General features: G+C 43.4%; 1 protein-coding gene across 1 annotated transcript in view; it reads left to right on the forward strand.

Moving 5' to 3' along the window:
- Positions 1-320: 320 nt before the first annotated feature.
- Positions 321-26616, forward strand: part of LOC126442426 (proton-coupled folate transporter-like) — a 38193-nt gene continuing 11897 nt past the window's right edge. Inside the window, exons 1-7 of the mRNA XM_050090698.1 lie at positions 321-420; positions 3600-3878; positions 4051-4225; positions 8491-8677; positions 8781-8928; positions 21374-21511; positions 21802-21885. Of these exons, the coding sequence (XP_049946655.1) occupies positions 321-420; positions 3600-3878; positions 4051-4225; positions 8491-8677; positions 8781-8928; positions 21374-21511; positions 21802-21885 (1111 nt within the window). The remainder of the gene's footprint in view (positions 421-3599; positions 3879-4050; positions 4226-8490; positions 8678-8780; positions 8929-21373; positions 21512-21801; positions 21886-26616) is intronic.

Raw genomic sequence — 26616 nt, forward strand, 5'->3', positions numbered from 1 at the left:
ATTTTTTCCTTATGCTCCAGACTAATTCTCTTTTTTGAAAGTTCCGCTTCTATAGAAATTGTTCTCGAAAAGCCATTTAAATATTGTTTTTGGGATAATTTAGAATTATGTGATGTTAGATTATTTCAGTTCACGAAACGACTATCCGTGTGACATAGTGTGAAATACCACTGCCCTACTCACAGTTTTCCCGCGTATATCTTATAACGGCAATCTGCGCCATTTCTGTGGCTAGCAGCACATCAGAAATAACTTTGTTGAAAGTTACGTTGCATTCATATTTTACTGCTTGTTTTTTAGTGTACTGGGTGGCCGCCACGATGAACTCTACGGTCAACGTCGCAGCGCCGAAAGAAGCGATCACTGATGACGAGAGAAGCGTGAAGGATGAGCCTGCAGAAGAGTCTCCAACAGCCGCAGGTGAGTGCGTGTCTAGGCGTGCGATGCGAGCCGCACCTCGTCGTCTGCTGCGATCACACCTCGGTGGCAGGGGACCCACAGCTAGCCTTGTGATGGAGGGACACAGGTGCAGGCCTCCTAGCTCTAGAGGTAGCAGTCACCCTCATCAGTTGATGTTGGCACAACTGTTCGGAAGCCTTAACAGTTGTTAGGAATGAAGGGTTGATTTTGAGGCGAGCCAAATTTCAATATTCGACGTACGAGAACAAGCTACCTCTCGACGAACAGAGCTTCCTGCTGCCCTGAAATGTTGGTACACATCTGTGGAACAGCTCATAATTAAAGCCTACTCTCAGGCCACATAGCTGCCATCTCCCAATATAATTGGTTCTTCTTTTCATAGGAAAAGAAGTGGACATACTTAGCCAGATTTCATTTAACTCTCTCAGTGCTAAGTGAACCGTAGATTTATTTTCAAAATCTTTTCTTAAAGAATTTACTTTATTTACTAGCGATTCATCAAGAACATTAACACATTTAATCACACTATGTGATCGTGGAAGTAGTTGCCAGTGGGTAACTGACGAAAACAAATTTCTTGCAACAAATGGAAATTTTATTCCTAAAAACCCTTTCCTTTTTCCTTTAAAAACAGATTTAAAAATTATAATCAGAAAGCACCCTCTAAATATCAAGTTACAATTTATTCAGAGGCAGAAATAACAATTTTATTTTTTTGACAGTTTGAGCTTTCGGGCTGAGAACCTTGCCGCTCCCTTTTAACACGGCCGTAGTCACGACCGCTCACAACAACCTCTGAAAGACTACACTGGTGCAAATCTGCAACACACCAGATCACTTTAAACTAAAAATTTTAACAATTCACACAAACACATAAACTATGCACCCCGTAGGAGGGATGGAAATGGTACAAAACACTCACATTAAAAAAAAATTACTTGCCACCGAAAGTGCAACTTGTTTTTAAAAGGAAACTCTTACGGTGGAAGGGTGGTAACTTTATATATTAAAATGACCGTTTAAATAAAAACCCATGAAATGCAGTCTTACATAAAATGTACAAAAATGCTGTACATTACACATATACCGCCTCTCAAGATGATAGGCAAGATAAAAACATATTTCAGGAATTCGGCCTTTACACCTTAAGCAATAAATTCGTTAACACCGAATCCCACAAACATGACAGGGGCAGCTATTAACGTATGGCAGACCGACAGACAGACACTAACTGCCTGACAAATGCGGACGGGAGACAGACGAGCAAGCTGGGGACGAGAGACTGACCAAGAAAACAAGTAGAATTTAACAAATAAATGAAACAACATATCACGAATCACTTAACTTCTAATAAACTGCGACGTCTGGAGAAGACCTGGCGTAGCACCCCAAAATCCCTCTCCCGAACCGCCCGCTGCCAGCAGCTTCAACGGACGCAGGCAGGCGCGCCGATCTCCCGTCTCAAGGCGTCGCAGCTCACACCGGCCAGACCGATGTCGTGGGTCGACTCCTGTTGCTCTCGTGTCGGCCGCGAAGCCACTCCCCTCGCTATACAGCGCGGCCCACAGGACTGACGTGGCGACCTCACATGTGCCGGATAAGTCATCCTGTGTCCCAGTGCGCGACCGACCAACCGATCGATCCAACCGCCAGTGACCATTGCTTGAACAAACTCGAGCAGACTGGCGGTTAACACATACTAGCACTCCGGACGACAGACAAACACTGACTGCCCCAAACTGACCCGGCTGACCAACTGACCGACTCGCCGAGACTGACAGACTCCATTGCCGAGCTCATAGCTCCCCTTAAGTGCACGTGACCAGGCAACTTTACCACGGCTTACTAAGGATACACTACTAAAACAATAGGCCTATGGGACAATGTTAATGAAACTCACTCTTAATCAGACTTCCAGGAACAACGCCGTACGGTTTGTGTTGAAAAGCACTTCGCTTAATCAAGGCGTCTGCCCTGGCTAGAATACTTTGGTATTACTTAGTAGCTGATTATAGGAAATACGGTCTTGAACGTTTTGGAGAATCTTGGCACCATAGTTTCCGTTGGTTAATATAGCAGCATTCCCCTCAAACGTATGTTTTGTACATAACCTCTAGTAGGTCTAGTTCAAAAGCAAATAAAAAGCAATATTAGGCTAAAACATAGAACATGATGTATTATCTTTGCCTCCTCCCCCCCTCCCCCTACAATGGTGCTGCTAAGATGAAGCATTACTAAAAAGCTAGAAAAAACGCTAGGTGATGTCAACTCGTTCTTGGAACCATAGATAATGACACATCTGCGGGTTGTAATACCAACAACCTTTATGTTTTTTAGAAGTGGAGATACCACTGTAACACTGGACAAGCCTCATAGAACAGTTTAAACGTGTAAGTATTTACATTGAGACTGAATTTATTTGCCTGCTTAGCACAGTAATTTAGCTTACATGAGTTCCCTGTAGATATAGTCTTGGTCAGCTTAATCTTGCTACATAACTTCATTTAGGCGTAACGTGAAATATCAACTGCCTGTTCAACATGTTGTTCTCTAGTCAAATATGGATAGGCAGAAAATAACACTGGGGCACTTAATTTTGGGGTTCACAGTTATGTTTTAGGCACACTCGCCACCTTGTCGTGTGTGTGTGTGTGTGTGTGTGTGTGTGTGTGTGTTGCTGCATGTGGAAATACTACGAATTACAACCTTTGTGTAATTGTTTTGGATAAATACTTTCAGGATTGCTCAAAAAGGTTCATATTGTTTGGATACGTTTGGGCACATCTAGTTGGCTGGTCTGGAAAACACTGTGTTTTGGCAGATTCATGTTAATGCCCTGTAAAGTACGGGGATGTGACTGAATGATTCGATTTAATGGCCACCTCCATTTCTATAAATGAGCTGTGGGTTCTTGGAATATGAATGTCATAGACCAGGGGAGTGCGACTTGTCATTTGATAGATAAAGGATCGTGGGGTACGGCCATTTTAGATTGTGACCTCATTGTCGCTTTATGTAGACAACAGTTGTGGCATCTCTTGGGCCTATTTTAGCGTATTTTGCATTCCTACTTGTCATAGAAGCGCTTCCTGCTAGGGTTGCTCCTAGCAGTAGGTAAAAAGCTCACTGGAAGCAGTTAAGCAGTGATCTAGGAAATGAAGGAGTGCGTCGTGTTGCAGTGAAGTGGTGGCGCATCCGGCCAACGGTGGAACCGCTGGTGCTGCTGTTTATGTTCTCCTACCAGCTGACGCACTCGGTGGTTAACGGGCTCTTCCTGGAGCGCGTGTGTGGCTCCAGTGACCCCAACGTGTGCACCAACGAGGACCGCACCTACTCCAGCACACTCAACACCTGGAGAGGCATCATCGAGGCCACCGTGCCCGCCATTGTGTCGCTCTTCGTTATCAGCTGGAGCGACAAGTTTGGACGGCGACCCATCTTCATCTGGTCCTTTGCCGGTATGTCCAGAGCAGGTGTCTTTGACTATTCAACTAGATTTCAAAGCTGCCCTTGCTTCAGAATTAACGCGAGTTGTACACACTTGTAAAATAAGATCTATCGTGATTGGTCTGTCTCTGAATAACGTTCTGCTAGTGTGTGTCAGTCTCAAAATCGACCGCTCTCTTGCAGGGAACACCATCACGTACGGCGTGTTCTCCGTGCTGTCTGCGATTCCAGGCCTAGCGCCGGAGTGGTTGCTGATGCCGTCCATAGCGGCCACCTTCAGCGGCGGCCTGTTGATCCTCATGGCTGTCGCCAATGTCTACATCGCCGACGTCAGCCCTGTGGGGCAGAAAGAGCTCAGGTAGATACTCGAGGTTTAATACAAAACATACTCTTTTGCATGAAGCTGTTAATGAAGCATGTGCAACATCAGTTCAAGGTTTATTTTTTTATGTCAATGTCCCTGTATTCAAATGTTCAAATGTGTGGGAAATCTTATGGGACTTAACTGCTAGGGTCATCAGTCCCTAAGCTTACACACTACTTAACCTAAATTATCCTAAGGACAAACACACACACCCATGCTCGAGGGAGGACTCGAACCTCCGCCGGGATCAGTCGCACAGTCCATGACTGCAGCGCCCAGACCGCTGGGCTAATCCCGCATCCCCGTATTCAATAAGAGTATCACCTTGTAACCTAAAACAGTAAATCGGCACTCATGGCTACTTAAAGACACGAACATCTAAATATAAACAATTTCAGACCGTCTGATTACTTTAAAATGAGTTAATGTTTTAAATATTTGACCTTAAGTATGTAAACTATTCATGGTTGAAGACATTGCAGTTTTCGGCATATGTCAATGTTTATGACATCGTATCTCCTGAACTATCCGTCTAAGAACGATATAATTTTGCAGTCGCGTTCAGTGGTGTTTGTCAATACTGTCTACATAATCTGTTCCGAATAACGATAGCAGTAAAGATGCAATAAATGCAGAAGTTTTCTGCATGAACAGCAAAAATACAGGAAGCGATAGACACCTTTTCTTTCGTTATTTTGTGGGGATGTCAGCGAGAAAAAGTTCGCAAGGGTCTAAAATTATGTGTATAGTTTGTTAGAATTCGCAAAGTGTTATCATTCCGAAATACTGAATGAATATAGTCGGGAAATTGCGTGCCTCAAAACATATAGACAGCGCGTAACAATAATGCTATATTAAACCTTTAACGTAAGATTATACCTTTTAATGTTGAATTATAACAGCATTTTAAATTTTTAAATTCGGCCAATAATCACAAGAAATACTGAAAATGAAATTTCTGTTCCCCAGGAAGTCGTTAGATATGCAACCTGCAGCTGGTACTGGATGACCAGGCAACCATTTTTCCATTTCGTAAATACACTCCTGGAAATTGAAATAAGAACACCGTGAATTCATTGTCCCAGGAAGGGGAAACTTTATTGACACATTCCTGGGGTCAGATACATCACATGATCACACTGACAGAACCACAGGCACATAGACACAGGCAACAGAGCATGCACAATGTCGGCACTAGTACAGTGTATATCCACCTTTCGCAGCAATGCAGGCTGCTATTCTCCCATGGAGACGATCGTAGAGATGCTGGATGTAGTCCTGTGGAACGGCTTGCCATGCAATTTCCACCTGGCGCCTCAGTTGGACCAGCGTTCGTGCTGGACGTGCAGACCGCGTGAGACGACGCTTCATCCAGTCCCAAACATGCTCAATGGGGGACAGATCCGGAGATCTTGCTGGCCAGGGTAGTTGACTTACGCCTTCTAGAGCACATTGGGTGGAACGGGATACCTGCGGACGTGCATTGTCCTGTTGGAACAGCAAGTTCCCTTGTCGGTCTAGGAATGGTAGAACGATGGGTTCGATGACGGTTTGGATGTACTGTGCACTATTCAGTGTCCCCTCGACGATCACCAGTGGTGTACGGCCAGTGTAGGAGATCGCTCCCCACACCATGATGCCGGGTGTTGCCCCTGTGTGCCTCGGTCGTATGCAGTCCTGATTGTGGCGCTCACCTGCACGGCGCCAAACACGCATACGACCATCATTGGCACCAAGGCAGAAGCGACTCTCATCGGTGAAGACGACACGTCTCCATTCGTCCCTCCATTCACGCCTGTCGCGACACCACTGGAGGCGGGCTGCACGATGTTGGGGCGTGAGCGGAAGACGGCCTAACGGTGTGCGGGACCGTAGCCCAGCTTCATGGAGACAGTTGCGAATGGTCCTCGCCGATACCCCAGGAGCAACAGTGTCCCTAATTTGCTGGGAAGTGGCGGTGCTGTCCCCTACGGCACTGCGTAGGATCCTACGGTCTTGGCGTGCATCCGTGCGTCGCTGCGGTCCGGTCCCAGGTCGACGGGCACGTGCACCTTCCGCCGACCACTGGCGACAACATCGATGTACTGTGGAGACCTCACGCCCCACGTGTTGAGCAATTCGGCGGTACGTCCACCCGGCCTCCCGCAAGCCCACTATACGCCCTCGCTCAAAGTCCGTCAACTGCACATCCGGTTCACGTCCACGCTGTCGCGGCATGCTACCAGTGTTAAAGACTGCGATGGAGCTCCGTATGCCACGGCAAACTGGCTGACACTGACGGCGGCGGTGCACAAATGCTGCGCAGCTAGCGCCATTCGACGGCCAACACCGCGGTTCCTGGTGTGTCCGCTGTGCTGTGCGTGTGATCATTGCTTGTACAGCTCTCTCGCAGTGTCCGGAGCAAGTATGGTGGGTCTGACAAACCGGTGTCAATGTGTTCTTTTTTCCATTTCCAGGAGTGTAAATACTGTGCAATAAAATCGATCATTGTTGCTCATACTGTTAACAAAAATGTTTGATGCTGCTAACATTGTTGGCTCACAGTCAGATGTAGTCTTTGGATTTGGTAAAATCGATGGAAGACCACGGATTTATAAATCATTTATCTGCGATCAGTACGCAATGGAACTAGTGTCTCATGATTAAACTGAACCATTTTTTGTGTCATTGATATAATAATGACACAGTCATCATTAGTTGTTCATCAATGTAGTGGGACATTAGAAAGGTATCTTAGGGTAGGCGTGTACACTTGTTCGTAAAGCCAGCGGCATGGCGTATAACCAGGTTAACTTTCACATAGTGTAAATACGAACCATAGCGGTGATATACACTGCTGGCCATTAAGATTGTTACACCAAGAAGAAATGCGGATGATAAATGGGTATTCATTGGACAAATATATTATACTAGAACTGACATGTGATTACATTTTCAGGCAATTTGGGTGAACAGAACCTGTGAAACCCAAAACAACCACCTCTGGCCCTAATAACGGCCTTGATACGACTGGGCATTGAGTCAAACAGAGCTTACATAGCGTGCTCATGCAGCGTCAACACGATACCACAGTTCATCAAGAGTAGTGACTGGCGTATTGTGACGAGCCAGTTGCTCGGCCACCATTGACCAGACGTTTCCAGTTGGTGAGAGATCTGGAAAATGTGCTGGCCAGGGCAGCAGTCGAACATTTCCTGTATCCAGAAAGGTCCATACAGGACCTGCAACATGCGGTCGTGCATTATCCTGCTGAAATGTAGGGTTTCGTAGGGATCGAATGAAGGATAGAGCAACGGGTCGTAACACATCTGAAATGCAACGTCCACTGTTCAAAGTGCTGTCAATGTGAACAAGAGGTGACCGAGACGTGTAACCAATGGCACCCCATACCGTCACGCCGGGTGATACGCCAGTATGGCGATGACGAGTACACGCTTCCAACGTGCTTTCACCGCGATGTCGACAAACACGGATGCGACCATTATGATGGTCCTGAACCTGGATTCATCCGAAAACATGACGTTTTGCCATTCGTACACCCAGGTTCGTCGTTGACTACACCATCGCTGGCGCTCCTGTCTGTGATGCAGCGTCAAGGGTAACCGCAGCCATGGTCTCCGAACTGATAGTCTATGCTGCTGCAAAACGTCGTTGAACTGTTCGTGCAGATGGATGTTGTCTTGCAAACGTCCCCATCTGTTGACTCAGGGATCGAGACGTGGCTGCACGATCCGTTACAGCCATGCGGATAAGATACCTGTCATCTCGACTGCTAGTGATACGAGGCCGTTGGGATTCAGCACGGCGTTCCGTATTACCCTCCTGAACCCACCGATTCCATATTCTGCTAACAGTCATTGGATCTCGACCAACGTCAGCAACGATAAACCGCAATCGCGATAGGCTATAATCCGACCTTTATCAAAGTCGGTAACGTGATGGTACGCATTTGTCCTCCTTACACGAGGCATCACAACAACGTTTCACCAGGCAACTCCGGTCATCTGCTGTTTGTGTATGAGAAATCGGTTGGAAACTTTCCTCATGTCAGCACGTTGTAGGTGTCGCCACCGGCAGCAACCTCGTGTGATGCTCTGAAAAGCGAATCATTTGCATATCACAGCATCTTCTTCCTGTCGGTTAAATTTCTTGTGTGTAGCACGTCGTCTTTGTGGGAGAACAAATGAGCTTTTGCAGCATGGAGCTGTTCGCGTCTGATGAAAGGATCCCTCCTGACACCCAGAACTCTCTGCTTGCAGACTGGGCATACTGGACGTCTCGATGTACTCGGCCCAGATGCTGGCGTCAGCGCTGTCGTCGCCGCTGTTCGTGGCCCTCAACTACTACGGGGTGTTCGCGCTGGCCGCAGGCCTCATGCTGCTGTGTCTGCTGTACTCCATCTTCCTGCTGCCGGAGACCACTGCGCCCTACACGCCGCCTGAAGACGTGAGTTGCTGGCCTTGCGGCGACCGAACTGAACGCATTACTCGCACCGTAAAAGATCCATAATTTTTGCAGAAATTGACGTCAATGTCTGTCGTGTGTTCAGGAGAGCTGCGGCTGCTGCAAGGGGATCTTCCGCCCACAGCTGGTGATCGATGCGCTCAAGACGTCTGTGATGAAGCGGCCTCACCACGGACGCACAGTCATCCTCATACTCGTCTTCGTGACCGTCACTGGTTCCCTCATTGCCCAAGGTACGGCCAGTTCACGCATTCACCATCGAAACAATATTACGAACTTATTCTTATTACAGTAATATTGGATCTGGTAGTTAACAATGTTGCAGAAAATATTCCACATGCACTGACGAAAAAAATTTAACACCATACAATAATTAATGTTGTTTTTGTTGTGGTCTTCAGTCCTGAGACTGGTTTGATGCAGCTCTCCATGCTACTCTATCCTGTGCAAGCTTCTTCATCTCCCAATACGTACTGCAGCCTACATACTTCTGAATCTGTTTAGTGTATTCATCTCTTGGTCTCCCTCTACGATTTTTACCCTCCACGCTGCCCTCCAATACTAAATTGGCGATCACTTGATGCCTCAGAACATGTCCTACCGACCGATCCCTTCTTCTTGTCAAGTTGTGCCACAAACTTCTCTTCTCCTCAATCCTATTCAATACCTCCTCATTAGTTATGTGATCTACCCATTTCATCTTCAGCACTCTTCTGAAGCCCCACATTTCGAAAGCTTCTATTCTCTTCTTGTCCAAACTATTTATCGTCCATGTTTCACTTCCATACATGGCTACACTCCATACAAATACTTTCAGAAACGACTTCCTGACACTTAAATATATACTCGATGTTAACAAATTTCTCTTCTTCAGAAACGATTTCCGTGCCATTGCCAGTCTACATTTTATATCCTCTCTACTTCGACCATCATCAGTTATTTTGCTCCCCAAATAGCAAAACTCCTTCACTACTTTAAGTGTCTCATTTCCTAATCTAATTCCCTCAGCATCGCCCGACTTAATTCGATTACATTCCATTATCCTCGTTTTGCGTTTGTTGATGTTCATCTTATATTCTCCCTTCAAGACACTATCCATTCCGTTCAACTGCTCTTCCAAGTCCTTTGCTGTCTCTGACAGAATTACAATGTCATCGGCGAACCTTAAAGTTTTTATTTCTTCTCCCTGGATTTTAATACCTATTCCAAATTTTCTTTTGTTTCCTTTATTGCTTGCTCAATATACAGATTGAATAACATCGGAGAGAGGCTACAACCCTGTCTCACTCCCTTCCCGACCACTGCTTCCCTTTCATGTCCCTCGACTCTTATAACTGCCATCTGGTTTCTGTACAAATTGTAAATAGCCTTTCGCTCCCTCTATTTTAGCCCTGCCTCCTTCAGAAGTTGTAAGAGAGTATTCCAGTCAACATTTTCAAAAGCTTTCTCTAAGTCTACAAATGCTAGAAACGTAGGTTTACCTTTTCTTAATCTAGCTTCTAAGATAAGTCGTAGGGTCAGTATTGCCTCATTTGTTCCCATATTTCTACGGAATCCAAACTGATCTTCCCCGAGGTCGGCTTCTACCAGCTTTTCCATTCGTCTGTAAAGAATTCGCTTTAGTATTTTGCAGCCGTGACTTATTAAACTGATAGTTCGGTAATTTTCACATCTGTCAACGCCTGCTTTCTTTGGGATTGGAATTATTATATTCTTCTTGAAGTCTGAGGGTATTTCGCCTGCCTCATACAGTTTGCTCACCAGATGGTAGAGTTTTGTCAGGACTGGCTCTCCCAAGGCTGTCAGTAGTTCTAATGGAATGTTGTCTACTCCTGGGGCCTTGTTTCGAGAGTAATTAATTTTCGGGATTACATTTGTGTAGGTAAGATATTTAAATGGGCAGCACTGCAAAGTCACAGGTTAATGTAAGCGCGAGATAAGGCATTGCAAATGTAAAATAACCGTTGTAACCGCCAGAACCCTGAGTGCAAGCAAGAAAATGTACATTTATTGTGTTGTACAGGTGGTGAACGTCAGTTTGTGGGAAGGAGTTGCATGCCTGCTGCTCTTTGTCGGTCAATACAGAGACGTTTAATGCTGTTTGTGAATGACACCGGAGTTGTCGTCCGAAGATGTCCCATACGTGCTCGATTGGAGACATGTGGTGATGTATCAGGCCCAGACAACATGTCGACTCCCCGTAGAGCATGTTGTGTTATAACAGCGGTATGTGCACAAGTGTTATCCTGTTGGAAAACACCCACTGGAATGCTGTTCATGAATGGCAGCACAAGAGGTCGAAACACCAGATTGACGTACAAATTTGCAGTCAGGATGCTTGAGATAACCAGGAGTGTGGTCCTACGGTCATACGAAATCGCACCTCAGACCGTAACTTCAGGTGTAGGTCCAGTGTGTCTAGCACACAGACATGTTAGTTGCAGGTCCTCAGCTGGCTCGGAGCTGTCCTTGAAGTAACCGACTTGTGTTCGTTGTGTCACTGTGCTGCCAACTGCTGCTCGGATTGCTGCTTCAGATGCAGTACGATGCGCCAGAGCCACATGCCGAATTCTACATCTACATCTACATCCATACTCCACAAGCCACCTGACGGTGTGTGGCGGAGGGTACCTTGAGTACGGTTCTCCCTTCTATTCCAGTCTCGTATTGTTCGTGGAAAGAAGGATTGTCGGTATGCTTCTGTGTGGGCTCTAATCTCTCTGATTTTATCCTCATGGTCTCTTCGCGAGATATACGTAGGAGGGAGCAATATACTGCCTGACTCTTCGGTGAAGGTATCTTCTTGAAACTTTAACAAAAGCCCGTACCGAGCTACTGAGCGTCTATCCTGCAGAGTCTTCCACTGGAGTTTATCTATCATCTCCGTAAGGCTTTCGCGATTACTAAATGATGCTGTAACGAAGATCGCTACTCTCCGTTGGATCTTCTCTATCTCTTCTAGCAACCCTATCTGGTACGGATCCCACACTGCCGAGCAGTATTCAAGCAGTGGGCGAACAAGCGTACTGTAACCTACTTCCTTTGTTTTCGGATTGCATTTCCTTAGGATTCTTCCAATGAATCTCAGTCTGGCATCTGCTTTACCGACGATCAACTTTATATGATCATTCCATTTTAAATCACTCCTAATGCGTACTCCCAGATAATTTATGGAATTAACTGCTTCTAGTTACTGACCTGCTATTTTGTAGCTAAATGGTAAGGGATATATCTTTTTATGTATTCGCAGCACATTGCACTTGTCTACATTGAGATTCAATTGCCATTCCCTGCACCATGCGTCAATTCGTTGCAGATCCTCCTGCATTTCAGTACAATTTTCCACTGTTACAACCTCTCGATACACCACAGCATCATCTGCAAAAAGCCTCAGTGAACTTCCGATGTCATCCACAAGGTCATTTATGTATATTGTGAATAGCAACCGTCCTATGATACTCCCCTGCGGCACACCTGAAATCACTCTTACTTTGGAAGACTTCTCTCCATTGAAAATGACATGCTGTGTTCTGTTATTAAGGAGCTCTTCAATCCAATCACACAATTGGTCTTATAGTCCATATGCTCTTACTTTGTTCATTAAACGACTGTGGGGAACTGTATCGAACGCCTTGCGGAAGTCAAGAAACACGGCATCTACCTGTGAACCCGTGTCTATGGCCCTCTGAGTCTCGTGGACGAATAGCTCGAGCTGGGTTTCACACGACAGTCTTTTTCGAAACCCATGCTGATTCCTACAGAGTAGATTTCTAGTCTCCAGAAAAGTCATTATACTCAAACATAATACATGTTCCAAAATTCTACAACTGATCGACGTTAGAGATATAGGTCTATAGTTCTGCACATGTGTTCGACGTCCCTTCTTGAAAACGGGGATGATCTGTGCCCTTTTCCAATCCTTTGGAACGCTACGCTCTTCTAGAGACCTCGGTAGTGCTATGTAGCCATTTGAAGCCTGGTGTTCTTACGACCGTACATTCACGTGACCACCGCTGGCAGCAGTCATGTACATTGGCTACATTCGTGCCAACTCTTTCTGCTGTGCGGCAGAAGGAGCATCCAGCTTTTCATAACCCGATTACGCGACTTCGTTCAAACTGAATGCGGTGTTGCTAATGACATTTTTGTCGCGACTGCAGACATTATGAAATATATGAAATATACGAGTGCAGGTTGTAGTCACATGGTTGACGACACATGGAAGATTGGGTCTGGACGTGAGTCGTGTTCGGATAGCGAAACGGGAAGGCGATCGCTCGCGATAAGCGGGAAATCCGGGTTCGAGTCCTGGTCCGGCACAAACTTCGTTACACAGCTGACGGTTATCCATATTCGCAACTGCGAATACATTTAATGTATTTCGTAACGGCTGCAGTCACCGCAATGCCTGTTCGTTCGGGCATGCGTGCATCTCCGAAGGAACATTACATTGTAATTCTGAACTACATAGGCACTGCAGCATCGTACAGTAGTACAAGTTCATATACCAAATAGCTCCGCAGTTGATAAGACTGAAGAAATATATGATGAGATACAAGGAATTATTCAGATAGTTAACGGAGACGAAAATTTGTTTGTGATCGGGGACTAGAATTCGATAGTAGGAAAAAGAAGAGAAGGAAAAATAGTAGTTATGAGGGAAAGAAAAGAAAGAGGGAGCCACTTGGTAGAATTTTGCACAGAGCACAGTTTAATCATCGCTAACACTTGGTTCAAGAAGCATGAAAGAAGCTGTACACGTGAAAGAGACCTGGAAACACCGCAATGTTTCAGACTAACTATAAACGGTAGACAGAGATTTCGGAACCAGAATTTAACTGGTAAGAAATTTCCAGGGGCAGATGTGATCTCTGACCACAATTTATTGGTTATGAATTGAAGAATTTGCAAAATCGTAGGAAAATCAGGAGATGGGACCTAATTAAGTTGAAAGAACCAGATGTTGTTGACAGTTTCAGAGAGAGCATTAGGCAACGATTGACTAGAGCGGGGGAAAGGAACACAGTAGAAGACGAATGGGTCGCTTTTAGAGCTGAAGTAGTGACAGCAGCTGAGGATCGAACTGGCAAAAAGACACGTGTAGAAACCCGGTTATAACACAAGAGACTTTGAATTAATTTGATGAAAGGCGAAAATATAAAAATGTAGTAAATGAAAGCGAATACAAGCGTCTAAAATATGAGATTGATAGGAAGTGCAAAACGGCTAAACAGGAATGGCCGGCCGGAGTGGCCGAGCGGTTCTAGGCGCTACAGTCTGAAACCGCACGACCGCTACGGTCGTAGGTTCGAATCCTGCCTCGGGCATGGTTATGTGTGATGTCGTTAGGTTAGTTAGGTTTAAGTTGTTCCAAGTTCTAGGGGACTGATGACCTCAGAAGTTAAGTCCCATACTGCTCATAGCCATTTGAACCAGGAATGGCTATGCAACGTATGTAAGGATTTAGAAGCGTGTCTCACTATGTGCCCCCCATGAACCATGGGCCTTGCCGTTGGTGGGGAGGCTTGCGTGCCTCAGCGATACAAATAGACATACGTAGGTACAGCCACAACGGAGGGGCATCTGTTGAGAGGCCAGACCAACGTGTGGCTCCTGAAGAGGAGCAGCAGCCTTTTCAGTAATAGTTGCAGGGGCAACAGTTTGGGTGATTGGCTGATCTGGCCTTGTAACATTAACCCAGGGCCGGCCAAACGCTGCACAGTGTGCAGACGTGCGAAGTGCTGCACATGTGCGCACGTGTGCGACAGCGAGCGACAGTGACATCTGTTATTAGACATGTGTCCTAAATGAACGGCGGCGGTACAAACAAGAGCACAACATACCCTGTCTCGTTTACCCCTGGTGATCGTAACCTTAACAGAGAAGTACTGAGAAATGGCAGGTACTGTGAAAAAGCAAAGGACGGCAGCATGTTCTCAGTCGTTTCGATCAAGCATCAATGATGAAAATCTCCCGCAATTGCTTGCGTTTGTCAATGAGCCGTGCTTTTGTGCCCAATATTAACTATATCATTTCGCATGACCAGTGATAAACGTGTTTGGATTTATTCCCTTCATAATTAAAAATTATTGTTTACTAACTGTGTATTATTGCCTTATTCTGCTCCATGTTACATTATTATCAGGAAAATTGGTCATTAAACCGATTATTGTATACTAACATTTAGGGTTTTTTTTTAAATGTGTGAAGGGCTATGCTCAGTTGAAGTCGATAAAACATAACATTCATCTAGTTGTCGGTTATTACGCAGATTTCAGACGGAACTGATGAAACATATAGCAATAATGGTACAGGTGATCATCGAGAGGTCAGCGAGACAGAAATTATGTGGGTGTAACTGAGGGCACCGAGAATTAGTTATAGGAAACCTTGCATTGGTTTAATGTTATTTCAAATCATGACTAAGGTTCGTTGGAAGTCGTTAAGTGCTCTCTTTCTTAAATACTAGATCAAAAACATTACGCGTATTTACGTACCGTCAGTCAAGCTGCCTTAATAAAAACCCACGGTTGTTAACTGTATTACTTGTCTTACTGGGTTAATCTGTTAACACAAAAGTAGACGTCTCAATGAGTAGACTGTGACAGTATTTTAAATGTTTAATACGCCACATACTTTCCCATGGTTGGCTTGCAAGCTGTGGAAAGAGCACTAGAATGCGCCGGTACAGAGTATCTCAGCAAGTGGATAAAGCGACATCTGCGCGTAGAAACATGCACTACATGAACGCTGACGGCTGCGGCGTGCACGCTGTGATCTGGAAGTTGCACATGTGCAGGAGCACCGCACGCGTGCGGAATTTCTGGCCGGCCCTGCATTAACCGAAACGGCCTTGTTGTGCTGGTACTGCAAACGGCTGAAAGCAAGGGGAAACTACAGACGTGATTTTTCCTGAGGGCATGCTTCGTTAAATGATGATGGCGCCCTCTTGGGTAAAATATTTCTGAGGTAAAATAGTCCCCCATTCGGATCTCTGGGCGGGGGCTACTCAGGAGGACGTGATTATCAATAGATAGAAAACTAGCATGTACGGATCGGAGTGTGGAATGTCAGATGCCTTAACCGGGCATGTAGGTTAGAAAATTTAAAAATGAAATGGATAGCTTAAAGTTAGACATAGTGGCAATTAGTGAAGTTCGGTGGCAGAAGGAACAAGATTTCTGGTCAAGTGAATACGGGGTTATAAATACAAAATCAAATAGGGGTAAAGCACGAGTAGGTTTAATAATGAATAAAAAATAGGAGCACGGGTAAGCTACTACGGACAGCATAGTGAATGCATTGTTGTAGCCAAGTTAGACACAAAGTCCACGCCTACCACAGTAGCAGAGATTGAATTACTTTAGGAAATGAGACACTTAAAGTAGTAGATGATGAAGAGATTGAAGAAATATATGATGCGATAGAAGAACTTATTCAGAGAGTTAAGGGAGACAAAAATTTAATAGTCATGGGAGACTGGAATTCGATAGTAGGGAAAGGAGGAAAAGGAAAAGTAGTAGGTGAACATGGAATGAAAGGGAAAGCCGCTTGATAGAATTTTGCATGGAGCATAACGTAATTATAGCCTACACTTGGTTTAAGGATCATGAAAGAAGGTTGTGTACGTGGAAGAGTCCTGGAGACACTGGAAGGTTTCAGATAAATTATACAAGGTGCTCATAGAGTAAGCATCCATTTTCATTTTCCAGATGTGCTACAACAAAATAAACATTATATTTAGAGAGAGTAGCTAGCTCTTCAACATGTCCACCTTCATTGGCAACACAATGTTCCTATCGCCTTGTGGTTGCGTGGAACACGCGCTGTAACGTTTGAGAGGTTATTAGCAAGCATGCCTCTCGTATTCACCGTTTCACTTCATTCAAATATGGCACCCTGGTAGCATAAACTCGGCTCTTGATGAAACCCCACTCAAAAAAGTCCAGGGGAGTGGGGTCGGCGGAGCGAGCAGCCCACATGCGACCTGCAGCTCTTCCTATCCAACGGTTAGGAAAGTTCTTGTTCAGGTAGTCCCGGACAATGTTTGCGTAGTGGGGTGGTGCCCCGTCTTGTTGATACATGACAGAGGCAAGGATACCATCCTGTTGCAACTGTGGCTCCAAGAAAAACTGCAGCATGTCCAGGTAGGTTGCTCCGGTGTTTGTCTTTTCAGCAAACATAAACGGTCCATAGATCCTATCTTTCATGAGGCCAAGCCACACACTGACTTTGGGAGAGTCCCTTTGCCACTCAGTGATTTCATGGGGATGCTCCTCTGTCCATATGCCGATCATGACACATGGCTGCTCGTACCGCGTGGTCTTCATCCTCTAGCTGGTGAAGCACCTGGATATGATATGCCTTCTTTTTAAGAGTGTAGTAAAGCACTTTCCACACTGTGGATTTCGGCAGGGATAGTTGACGACTCAGCTGGCGGGTAGCTGCCGTTGGACTTCTTTCGATAGCTTCCCTCACACGCTGTACAGATTGTGGGCTGACCGGTGGTCACTCAGTACGTCTCTCATCAGCTACAGATCCTGTACGCTGGTATTTGTTGACGAGCTTCCGAATGGCTAGTCTTGTAGGGGCATCCTTCCCATACTTGTTCCAGAATTGTGATTCTTTCGGCAATTGGCCGGCCGGGATGGCCGCGCTGTTCTAGGCGCTACAGTCTGGAACCGCGCGACCGCTGCGGTCGCAGGTTCGAATCCTGCCTTGGGCATGGATGTGTGTGATGTCCTTAGGTTAGTTAGGTTTAAGTAGTTCTAAGTTCTAGGGGACTGATGAGCTCAGAAGTTAAGTCCCACAGTGCTCAGAGCCATTTGAACCATTTTTTTTTTTTTTTTTTTTGTTAACATTGTGATATCTCTTCAAGGTACCTGTAACAGAAATAACCCACATGTACGTTTTCCGCAAAATGGATGCTTACTTTATGGGAACCCTGTATAATGATAAGACAGAGATTTAGAAATCAGGTTTTAAATCATATGATATTTCCAGGGGAAGATATGGACTCTGACCACAATTTATTGCTTATGAACTGTAGATTAAAACTAAAGAAACTGCAAAAAGGTAGGAATTTAAGAAGACGGGACCTGCATAAAAGAGTTTCAGAAACAACATTAGGGAACGATTGACAAGTACAGGGGAAAGAAATACAATAGGAGAAGAATGGGTCGCTTTGAGAGGTGAACTAGTCAAGGCAGCAGAGGATCAAGTAGGTACAAAGACGAGGGCTAGTAGGAATCCTTGAGTAACACAAGAAATATTGAATTTAATTGATGAAAGAAGAAAATATAAAAATGCAGTAAATGAAGCAGGCGAAAAAGAATACAAACATCTAAAAAATGAGATCGAGAGGAAGTGCAAAACTGCCGAACATGGATGGCTAGAGGACAAATGTATGGGTAGGGGTAAGATAGATATTGTCTATAGGAAAATTAAAGAGAACTTTGGAGGAAAGAGAACCACTTGTATGAATATCAAGAACTCAGATGGAAAACCAGTCCCAAGCAAGGAAGGGAAAGCAGAAAGGTGGAAGGAGTATATAGAGGGTCTATACAAGAGCGATGTACTTGAGGGTAATATTATGGAAATGGAAGAGGACGTAGATGAAGATCAGTTGGGAGATATAAAACTGTGTGAAGAATTTGACAGAGCACTAAAAGACCTAAGTCGAAACAAGGCCCCGGGAGCAGACAAGATCCCATTGGAACTACTGGTAGCCTTGGGAGAGCCAGCCATGACAAAACTCTACCACCTGATGATCAAGTTGTGTGAGACAGGCGAAAGTAGGAGTCGACAGGTGTAAAAACTACCGTACTATCAGTTTAATAAGTCACGGCTGCAAAATACTAACACGAATTCTTTACAGACTAATGGAAAAACTGGTAGAAGCCAACATCGGGGAAGGTCAATTTAGATTCCAAAGAAACGTAGTGACACGCGAGGAAATACTAACCCACGACTTATCTTAGAGGATAGGTTAATGGAAGGAAAGCATACGCGTGTAGCATTTGTTGACAAAGAGAAAGCTTTTGAAAATTTTGACTGGACTATACTCCTTTTGAAATTCTGAAGGTAGCAGGGGTTAATTACAGAGAGCAAAAGGCTATTTATAACTTATACAGAAATCAGAGGACACTGAGTCAAGAGGCATGAAAGTGAAGCAGGTTTGTAGTTTATCGCCGATGCTATGCAAATTTGGAGTGATAACTTAAGTTCAGGGAAAAGAAACGAAGATATTGACATTTTCCGATGATACTGTAATTCTATCAGAGACAGCAGAGACTTGGAAGAGCAGTTGAACGGAATGGACAGTGTCCTGAAAGGAGGATATAAAGCGAACATCACCAAAAGCAAAACAGTGATAATGGAACGTAATCGAATTAAATCAGGTATTGCTGAGGGTAGTAGATGAGTTTTGTTATTTGGGCATCATGATAACTGATGATGGCCAGAGAAGAGAGGATATACAACAGACTAGCAATGGCAAGAAAAGCACATCTGAAGAAGAGAAATTTGTTAACATCGAATATAGATTTACATATTAGGAAGCTTTTGTGAAACTATTTATATGGAGTGGGGCCATGTACGGAAGTGAAACGTAGACGACAAACAATTTAGATAAGAAGAGAAAAGAAGCTTTTGAAATGAGGTGCTACGAAGAATACTGAAAGTTAGATGTGTAGATCACATAACCAATGAGGAGGTACTGAACAAACCTGGGGGGAGAAGAAGTTTATGGCGCAACCTGACTAGAAGAAGGGATTAGTTGATAGCACACATTCTGAGACGTCAAGCGATCACCAATTTAGTATTGGAGAAAAGTGTGGCGGGTAGAAATCGTACAGGGTGACCACGAGATGACAACAGTAATCAGATCCAGGAGGAGGTGGGCTGCATTAGCTATTCAGAAATGAAGAGGCTTGCACAGGATAGAACAGAAGGGAGAGCTGCATTAAACCAGTCTTCGGACGGAAGACCACAACGATATGTAGAAACAGTAAGGAATGAATTCTAAATTTCATGTCAACAGATTAGCAATTTCTCTAACCCTGTGCTTACTGCTCCATCGTCACTTTTCGAAAGCTGAAAAAGTTGGAAATTTGTGGTAAGGTCTTATGGGACCAAACTGCTGATGTCATCAGTCCCTAAGCTTACACACTACTTAATCTAACTTAAATAAGTTACGCTAAGTACGACACACACACGCCCATGCCCGAGGGAGGACTCGAACCTCCGACGGGAGGAAGCCTCGCAGACCGTGACAAGACGCCTGAGACTGCGCGGCTCTCGAAAGCTGAGTTCATGAGCGTCGAGCGATTTCCACGAAGCTATTTGCAGTTAATGGAGAAGACAGAAGTAAATGTTTGAAACACAATCACTAGCTGTTTCCGTTACTAGTGCAATATTATCAGCAGGGCATATCAGCCGTTCAAGTGATTTTCAGCGTTTTGGCATTGTGAACTAGTTAAGTTGAAAGGAAAGATGACACATTCATTATTCAGATACAGTTAATCAACTAAGATCAGCAACTCATGTGGGAAACAATATCATAATAAATACGAAATGAATTCTACATTTCCAGGAGAAGGCGCAGTCAACTACCCGTTCGCGAACGGAAAGTTCCATTGGACCTTGGACACATTCCTTCTCTACGGATTCTTTACCAACGGCACCACTGCTGTAGGTGAGGGATTAGCGTTAGTTATACTTTTAGATATTACAATGAAATGAACACCCTTAGCTGCTTACAGGCGTTGACATACGTCAACGGGGACAGATGAAAATGTGTGCCCGACCGGGACTCGAACCCGGGATCTCCTGCTTACATGGCAGACGCTCTGTCCATCTCAGCCACCGAGGACACATAGGATAACGCGACTGCAGGGATTTATCTCTGGCACGCCTCCCGCGAAACCCACATTCTCAACGTATTGTTCCGCGCTACATTCGTAGTGCCCCGCCCATTATTTTCATTACTCTCGGCGCGTTGCCGATTCCCGCAGGAGTTCGGGTTCTGTTTGTGCATTCGCACAGAAGCAGAAGATGGTCAATTGGCCGGTGAGCCTTAACTATATATGTACTAAGATGGTATCTGTTCTTTCGGACATGTCCGAAAGAACAGATACCATCTTAGTATATATAGTTTTAGATATGTCCAAAAGTATTGGAAATTCAGTTAAGCATACTGTACACATTGTTAATACTAAAACTTTCAGTTAACATAGTCATTGATTGATCAAGAAACATTTTTCCCCTCCGTGTACTCAAAGCTACTATAAGTGTAACCGCAAGTAACCATCAGAAGCATTTAATTGTGGATTCCTGCGTGTCCTGTTCTTTTGGTGCGATCTGCATAAATTTTGTCATCCTGAGATCTTCAGTCCTGTTTTGTCTTCTATTTAAAGAATTTTATTTTATAGCGTTTAGGACACTTTGAGTAAATATAGTATATATTGGGAACTTATTTCAGCTTTTGTTGTAAATACATGCAGAACAATTGTCTTTCAGTAAGGTCGTAAGAGCACCATGCAACGATCTATAAAGATTGTTTGACGAGAAAGAGGAATATTAACAAGAATAACGTTAGTTAATATTTGTCACCCTGCATCGCTCTATCAATGAACAGGTGAATCACTGTTTTCAAAAAACACCGCTCGATATCGGCAGGTACCATGGTGGGCGTGATGCTGTTTGTGAGGTGGCTGAAACTAGCCGATGGCTGGATAGCCCTCAACACCTTCTCCTGCAAGATCGCTGCCTCCATTATTTATGCCATATCACCGGAGTGGTGGTACATGTACTTGGGTAAGTTGTTACCTATCCTGCGACTTCTTATTGTGTATGATTTATCATATAGCGTCAATTAACAATTATCATATCCCCTAGCTCTTGCTCTATATTCCATTGTTTATGTAACGTATCTAGATCCTATGTATTGCTGCTTTACATATTGCTTTGTGTTTCTTTGTCTTATTATACAAAGTATATTCAGACAAAACAAACCTTGTGTAGCGTTCTCCTTCACCAAGGTCCTACTTATCCTGTCCGACGCTACATGGCACCTCTCAATGAAATGAGTTTTGATTTGTTTGCAGGCGGAGCTATAAATTGCTTCGGAGCCTTGATCTGGGTTCAGATCAAGGCAATGCTGACGAAGCTGGTCGCCAAGGACGAGATAGGTGAGTGCAGTTCAGAAATCATCTTACTTTTATAACAGCAGTTTTACGGATTTTTTTTATCTAATGGGGAGGTTAACGTGAGAATGAATATATTGATGTGTGGTCAGACGAAAATATGATGATATTAGAAGCAACAGAAACTGTTGTAAGGGGAGAACGATACGTAATGAATAGGAAGAAAGAGCAATGAGATAGTTATTATGAACAGCGCAGCGATAGGAACCAAACGAACGCGATCAATCATACTTCATATGTACACACTAACGTCAAAAGGAGAAGACGACGAGACGGAATCAACACATAAAATAATTTAATAGATAACGTTATGTGTAAAGGGGGACTCAAAACTGACAAACGTAGGGAATAGGAACACTAGAGGAAGTAATACAAGGCAGGCTAATGGAGAGTAAGGGCTCAGCAATAGCAACGAGACGAGATAAAGACTACTTGAGTTCCATAAGAGTTTTATAGTACTAGCAAATACGCTGCTCAAAAATCGAATGAGCGGTAGGTATACTTAGAAAAGTACTGACGGTACAGATGGATACTAATTGACTTAAGTAACGGAGAGACAGGCATTGCGAAATTAGTTATTGAACTGTGGAGATAACCAGGTGCAGACGCGTAGTTTAGCAGTAATAAAGATTAAGCTGAAGGTGAAGAGAATCGGGAGACATTCAGAGGGCAAAATAAATTTCATTGTGAAAGGCAGAGGAGATTGTGGATTGGCCTTGACACAGGAATTATCTTCCAGTACGATAGAAGTATAAGAGGACACGCGAGATCCAGCATTAAAATCTGTGTTGCACAGAGATTCGGATGACTTGCGATCAGATAAGGCAGAAACGTTAGCTATCATTCCTTTGGAATATCTAAAATATTTGGGAGATGAGGCAGCCTAGCGATTATTCAAGTGCTTGTGTATAATGCCAGACTAGACATAGAGAACTTTCGGAAGAAATTATCGACACAAACCCGTGGGCCACAACGGCAGATAAATGCAGGAAGTATCATACAATGAGCTTCCGTCCATACGTCCAAGATACTGACCAGAATAATGTGAGAGGTAGTTCTAACGTTATGCATGATAAAAGGTTTAAGATTTAAGAAAAATCAAGACTCTGTCTAAAGAAACTTTCTGTGACAGAGCAGTGCAAGATGTATGACATTGTGAGGAAAATAAGTGCATTTAAGGAAAGACAGGTAATGCAGAACATTTACAAGATTCAAGAGAGCCAATAAGAATGGAAGCTCAACAGAGGAGTACTCGGATTAGAAAAGGCGTGAACAGGGATGCAGCCTTTCTCCTCTACTGTTCAACCTGTATATCTAAAACATAACGAAGGAAAGAAAACAAAGATTCAGAAGTAGGATTAAAATTGAGGATGAAAGGATATCAATAACAAGATTCGTTGATGACCTTCATCCCCTGTGAAAGTCAGGAAAAATTACATCTGTTGAAATGAATGAAAAGTCTAATGAGCACATAATATGGATTCAAAGGGAACCAAGATAGACGACTATGATGGGGAGCAGCTAAAATCTGATTAGTGACAAACTAAACATTAAAACGGGGCACGATTTAGAAGACGAGGTGAAGGAAGTTTGCTATTTTTTAAACAATGTAAAGGACAATGGGTGGAGCAAGGAGGGTATAGGAAGCAGACTGGCACAGAAAGAGAGATAATTCCCCGCCAAATGAAATCTGCTAATATCAGACACAGGCCGGATTTTAGAAAGGCGTTTCTGAGAATGTCTATCAGTAACAGAGCACCATTGTATGGGAGTGAATCACGCAATATGAGAAAACCAGAAAGAAAAGAATCGAAGTGGTTGAGATGTGGCGTTACAAAATGAGCTGAAAATGAAATTAGTTGACAAGATAGAAAATCAGGTGATTCTCCAAAGAATCGGTTAAGAAACAAATCTTTGGGAAAACAATTGCTAGAAAAAGGGAACATGTTGATGGGACATGCGTTAGGATATCAGGGAATAATTCGTGTCGCACTAGAGGGCGTCTTACAGGACAGAAAATGTAGGGGAAGAGAGAAACATTACAATACATGCTACAAATTATTGAGAACGATGGGTGCAAGAGCTATTCTGAGATGAGTAGATTGACGCATAGGAGGAAACCATGAAGTGTGGGATCAGAGCAGAGTGTAATTACTCATGAGATAATACCTATCCCCCCCCCCAAAAAAAAATAATAAAATTAAATTAAAAACGACAAACTTACAATTACAACTTAAAATTAACCAAAGTTTTGTGAAGTACATTTTGGAAAACAGTTAATTCAAATGTGATATTTCGAAACTTGACAGATGTACTAATTTTATTTAAGCAAAGAATAAATTTAGGAATGATAAAATATAAAGAATATGCTCAAAGAAATCTAGAGAGAAAAGCAACTTCTTACAAACAAGATCGAGTTTGCGTCAAGAGTGTGGGAGGTGGATACATACCTTTCCAGACAAAAAAAATATGTATTAGAACGAATTGATTCCCTTCAATGCAAAATGTTTTGTAGCGCATTTATTACTTCGTTAGTTTTACAGGTGAGCAGAAAGAAGGTCTGAAATTTAAGCTTTCAATTTTCTGCTTATTGTTTAAAGCTTTAAAAAAAGTTTATTCTCGCTGGATATAATTCAAGGTAGACTGTAGTTCATTATTTGTATTAACGAAATAAGATGTGTAGAGTAAAAATAGTTTATCTTTGGAAAAGGTTCTTCGAAACCTGCACTTGCGTCTCTGTGTTCTTACCCCAATGCCGAATAACACCAATGTTTGTGTCTGTAATAATGACCAAACATTTACAAGGGTTTACACCGTCACACATTCAAAATTACTCCGAATACGAGAACCTGATTTCGTAACAGATAATATTCGCTTGTGCGACACGTGGGTCGACAGTGTTTGATTTTTGTAGTTGGTAATAGTTGAATTCCTCATTGATAAAAGACTTTTCAGTGTCACAGAGATTCTGTACCGTTAGATATGATCATGTAATATGTTTCTGTCCACTTCATAACCTTTGCAGTATCATCTATGTAGGTACCGAATCTTGAGAGATACCAAACTATAGTTTAAGGTAGGATAGACCTACTAATCAGTTTTTGCAGAGAACGTTTTGGGGTAGAAGTGTAGGTTCAGACTCTACTGACTGGTTGTATTTGGGTTTAATGCTCATGAAACTGAGGAAAAAAGTTTATATGGTCTCCTGTTTGAGGTGCGCTTTATATACAGTGGGACGCGAAAGTCCACATACACCCTAAAAATAACACTTGATGTCAAAATCAATAGAGAAAATATTATGTATTCACTTTCTGTGAAATAAACAGACATGTTAGGAACTGAAAAACAACATATACACTGCATAATTAATAATAATTCCATATACTGATATCTTGAGCATACAAATGAAACAGCGGTCAGGCACAAAAGTAAACATACACTGTGATGCTCTTCACTTTCAGGCACAATTTAATATTTTGTATTGCCACCTTCTGCTTCGATCACAGCTTCCAAACGTCGAGGCATAGATTACAATTTTTTTTATGTACGCAGGTGTAAAGTTATTCCACTCTTTCTCTAAGGCTGCTTTTAAATCATTTTTGCTTTTGATTTTGTATTTTTTTTTATCCTACGTTTATGTTCTCCCCAAAGATGTCCAGTTGGTTTAATGTCTGGTGACTGGGGAGGCGAATGCAACTTTTTGGTACATTGTAAAGTAGCCGTATGCTTGGGGTCATTGTCTTGCCGAAACATCCAGTCTGTTCTTAGTCCCAGTTTCTCCGCAGATTGCTTCAGATTCTCCTTTAAGATGGTGATATACTTCCTTTTACCCATAATACCTTCAGTAAATACTAAATTCGCAACTCCAGCTCCAGACATGCAACCCCACACAAGAATATTTCCATCACCATACTTCACTGATGGGACAAGATTTCTCTTCTTCCAACTTTCATTCCTTTGTCGCCACACCTTTTGCTGTACATCACACTGGAAGATGATAAACTTACTCTCATCCGTGGTAAGTAATGTGGAATCTTTATTTCGGTGCAGAGTTGCAAATTCTAGGCGCTTCTGTTCATTTACCGTGGTTATGAATGGTTTCTTCTTTGCTGTTCTACTTTCAAATCCAAGATTGTGCAGCAGTCTTCGTACTGTTATGGGATGAACATTATTTCCACTATTATTTGCGACATGTAATGCCAACTCCGTAGCTGTAATTCTGGGATCCGCATTCACTTTTCTAATGATGTGTCGGCGCTCCCTGTTAGATAATTTTGGTGGTCGTCCACATCTAGCTTTGTTTTCTACACTTCCTCGATCCCCGTAATTTCCTATTACGGTTTGGACACTTCCATGGCTCCTTAAAGCAATTTCCCCAATTTTCTGTAGTGAAAAGACCTTTTTACTGAACTCAATAATATTTTTCCTCACCTCTATTGGTATGTCGGTTCTTTTTGAATCCATGTTACACGATCGAATTATGTATTGGAATACATGTCTTTAATATCAACAAACCACACCACTTGCACTGTGTTCTCTGCAACGTCTCTCTTGCAACTAGCGACAGACTCGAAGTGTATGTTGACTTCTGTATCACAGTAAACAAACGCATCTATCACACTTGCAGTGCAAGAAACCCCCCCCCCCAGGGGGGTGGGGGCTGTGAGCAGCGTAATATGCTTCTCTACAGCCTACAGAAAAGGCAAGAAACATAAT

Source organism: Schistocerca serialis, chromosome 1, assembly GCF_023864345.2.
Source record: "Schistocerca serialis cubense isolate TAMUIC-IGC-003099 chromosome 1, iqSchSeri2.2, whole genome shotgun sequence".
Taxonomy (NCBI): domain Eukaryota; kingdom Metazoa; phylum Arthropoda; class Insecta; order Orthoptera; family Acrididae; genus Schistocerca; species Schistocerca serialis.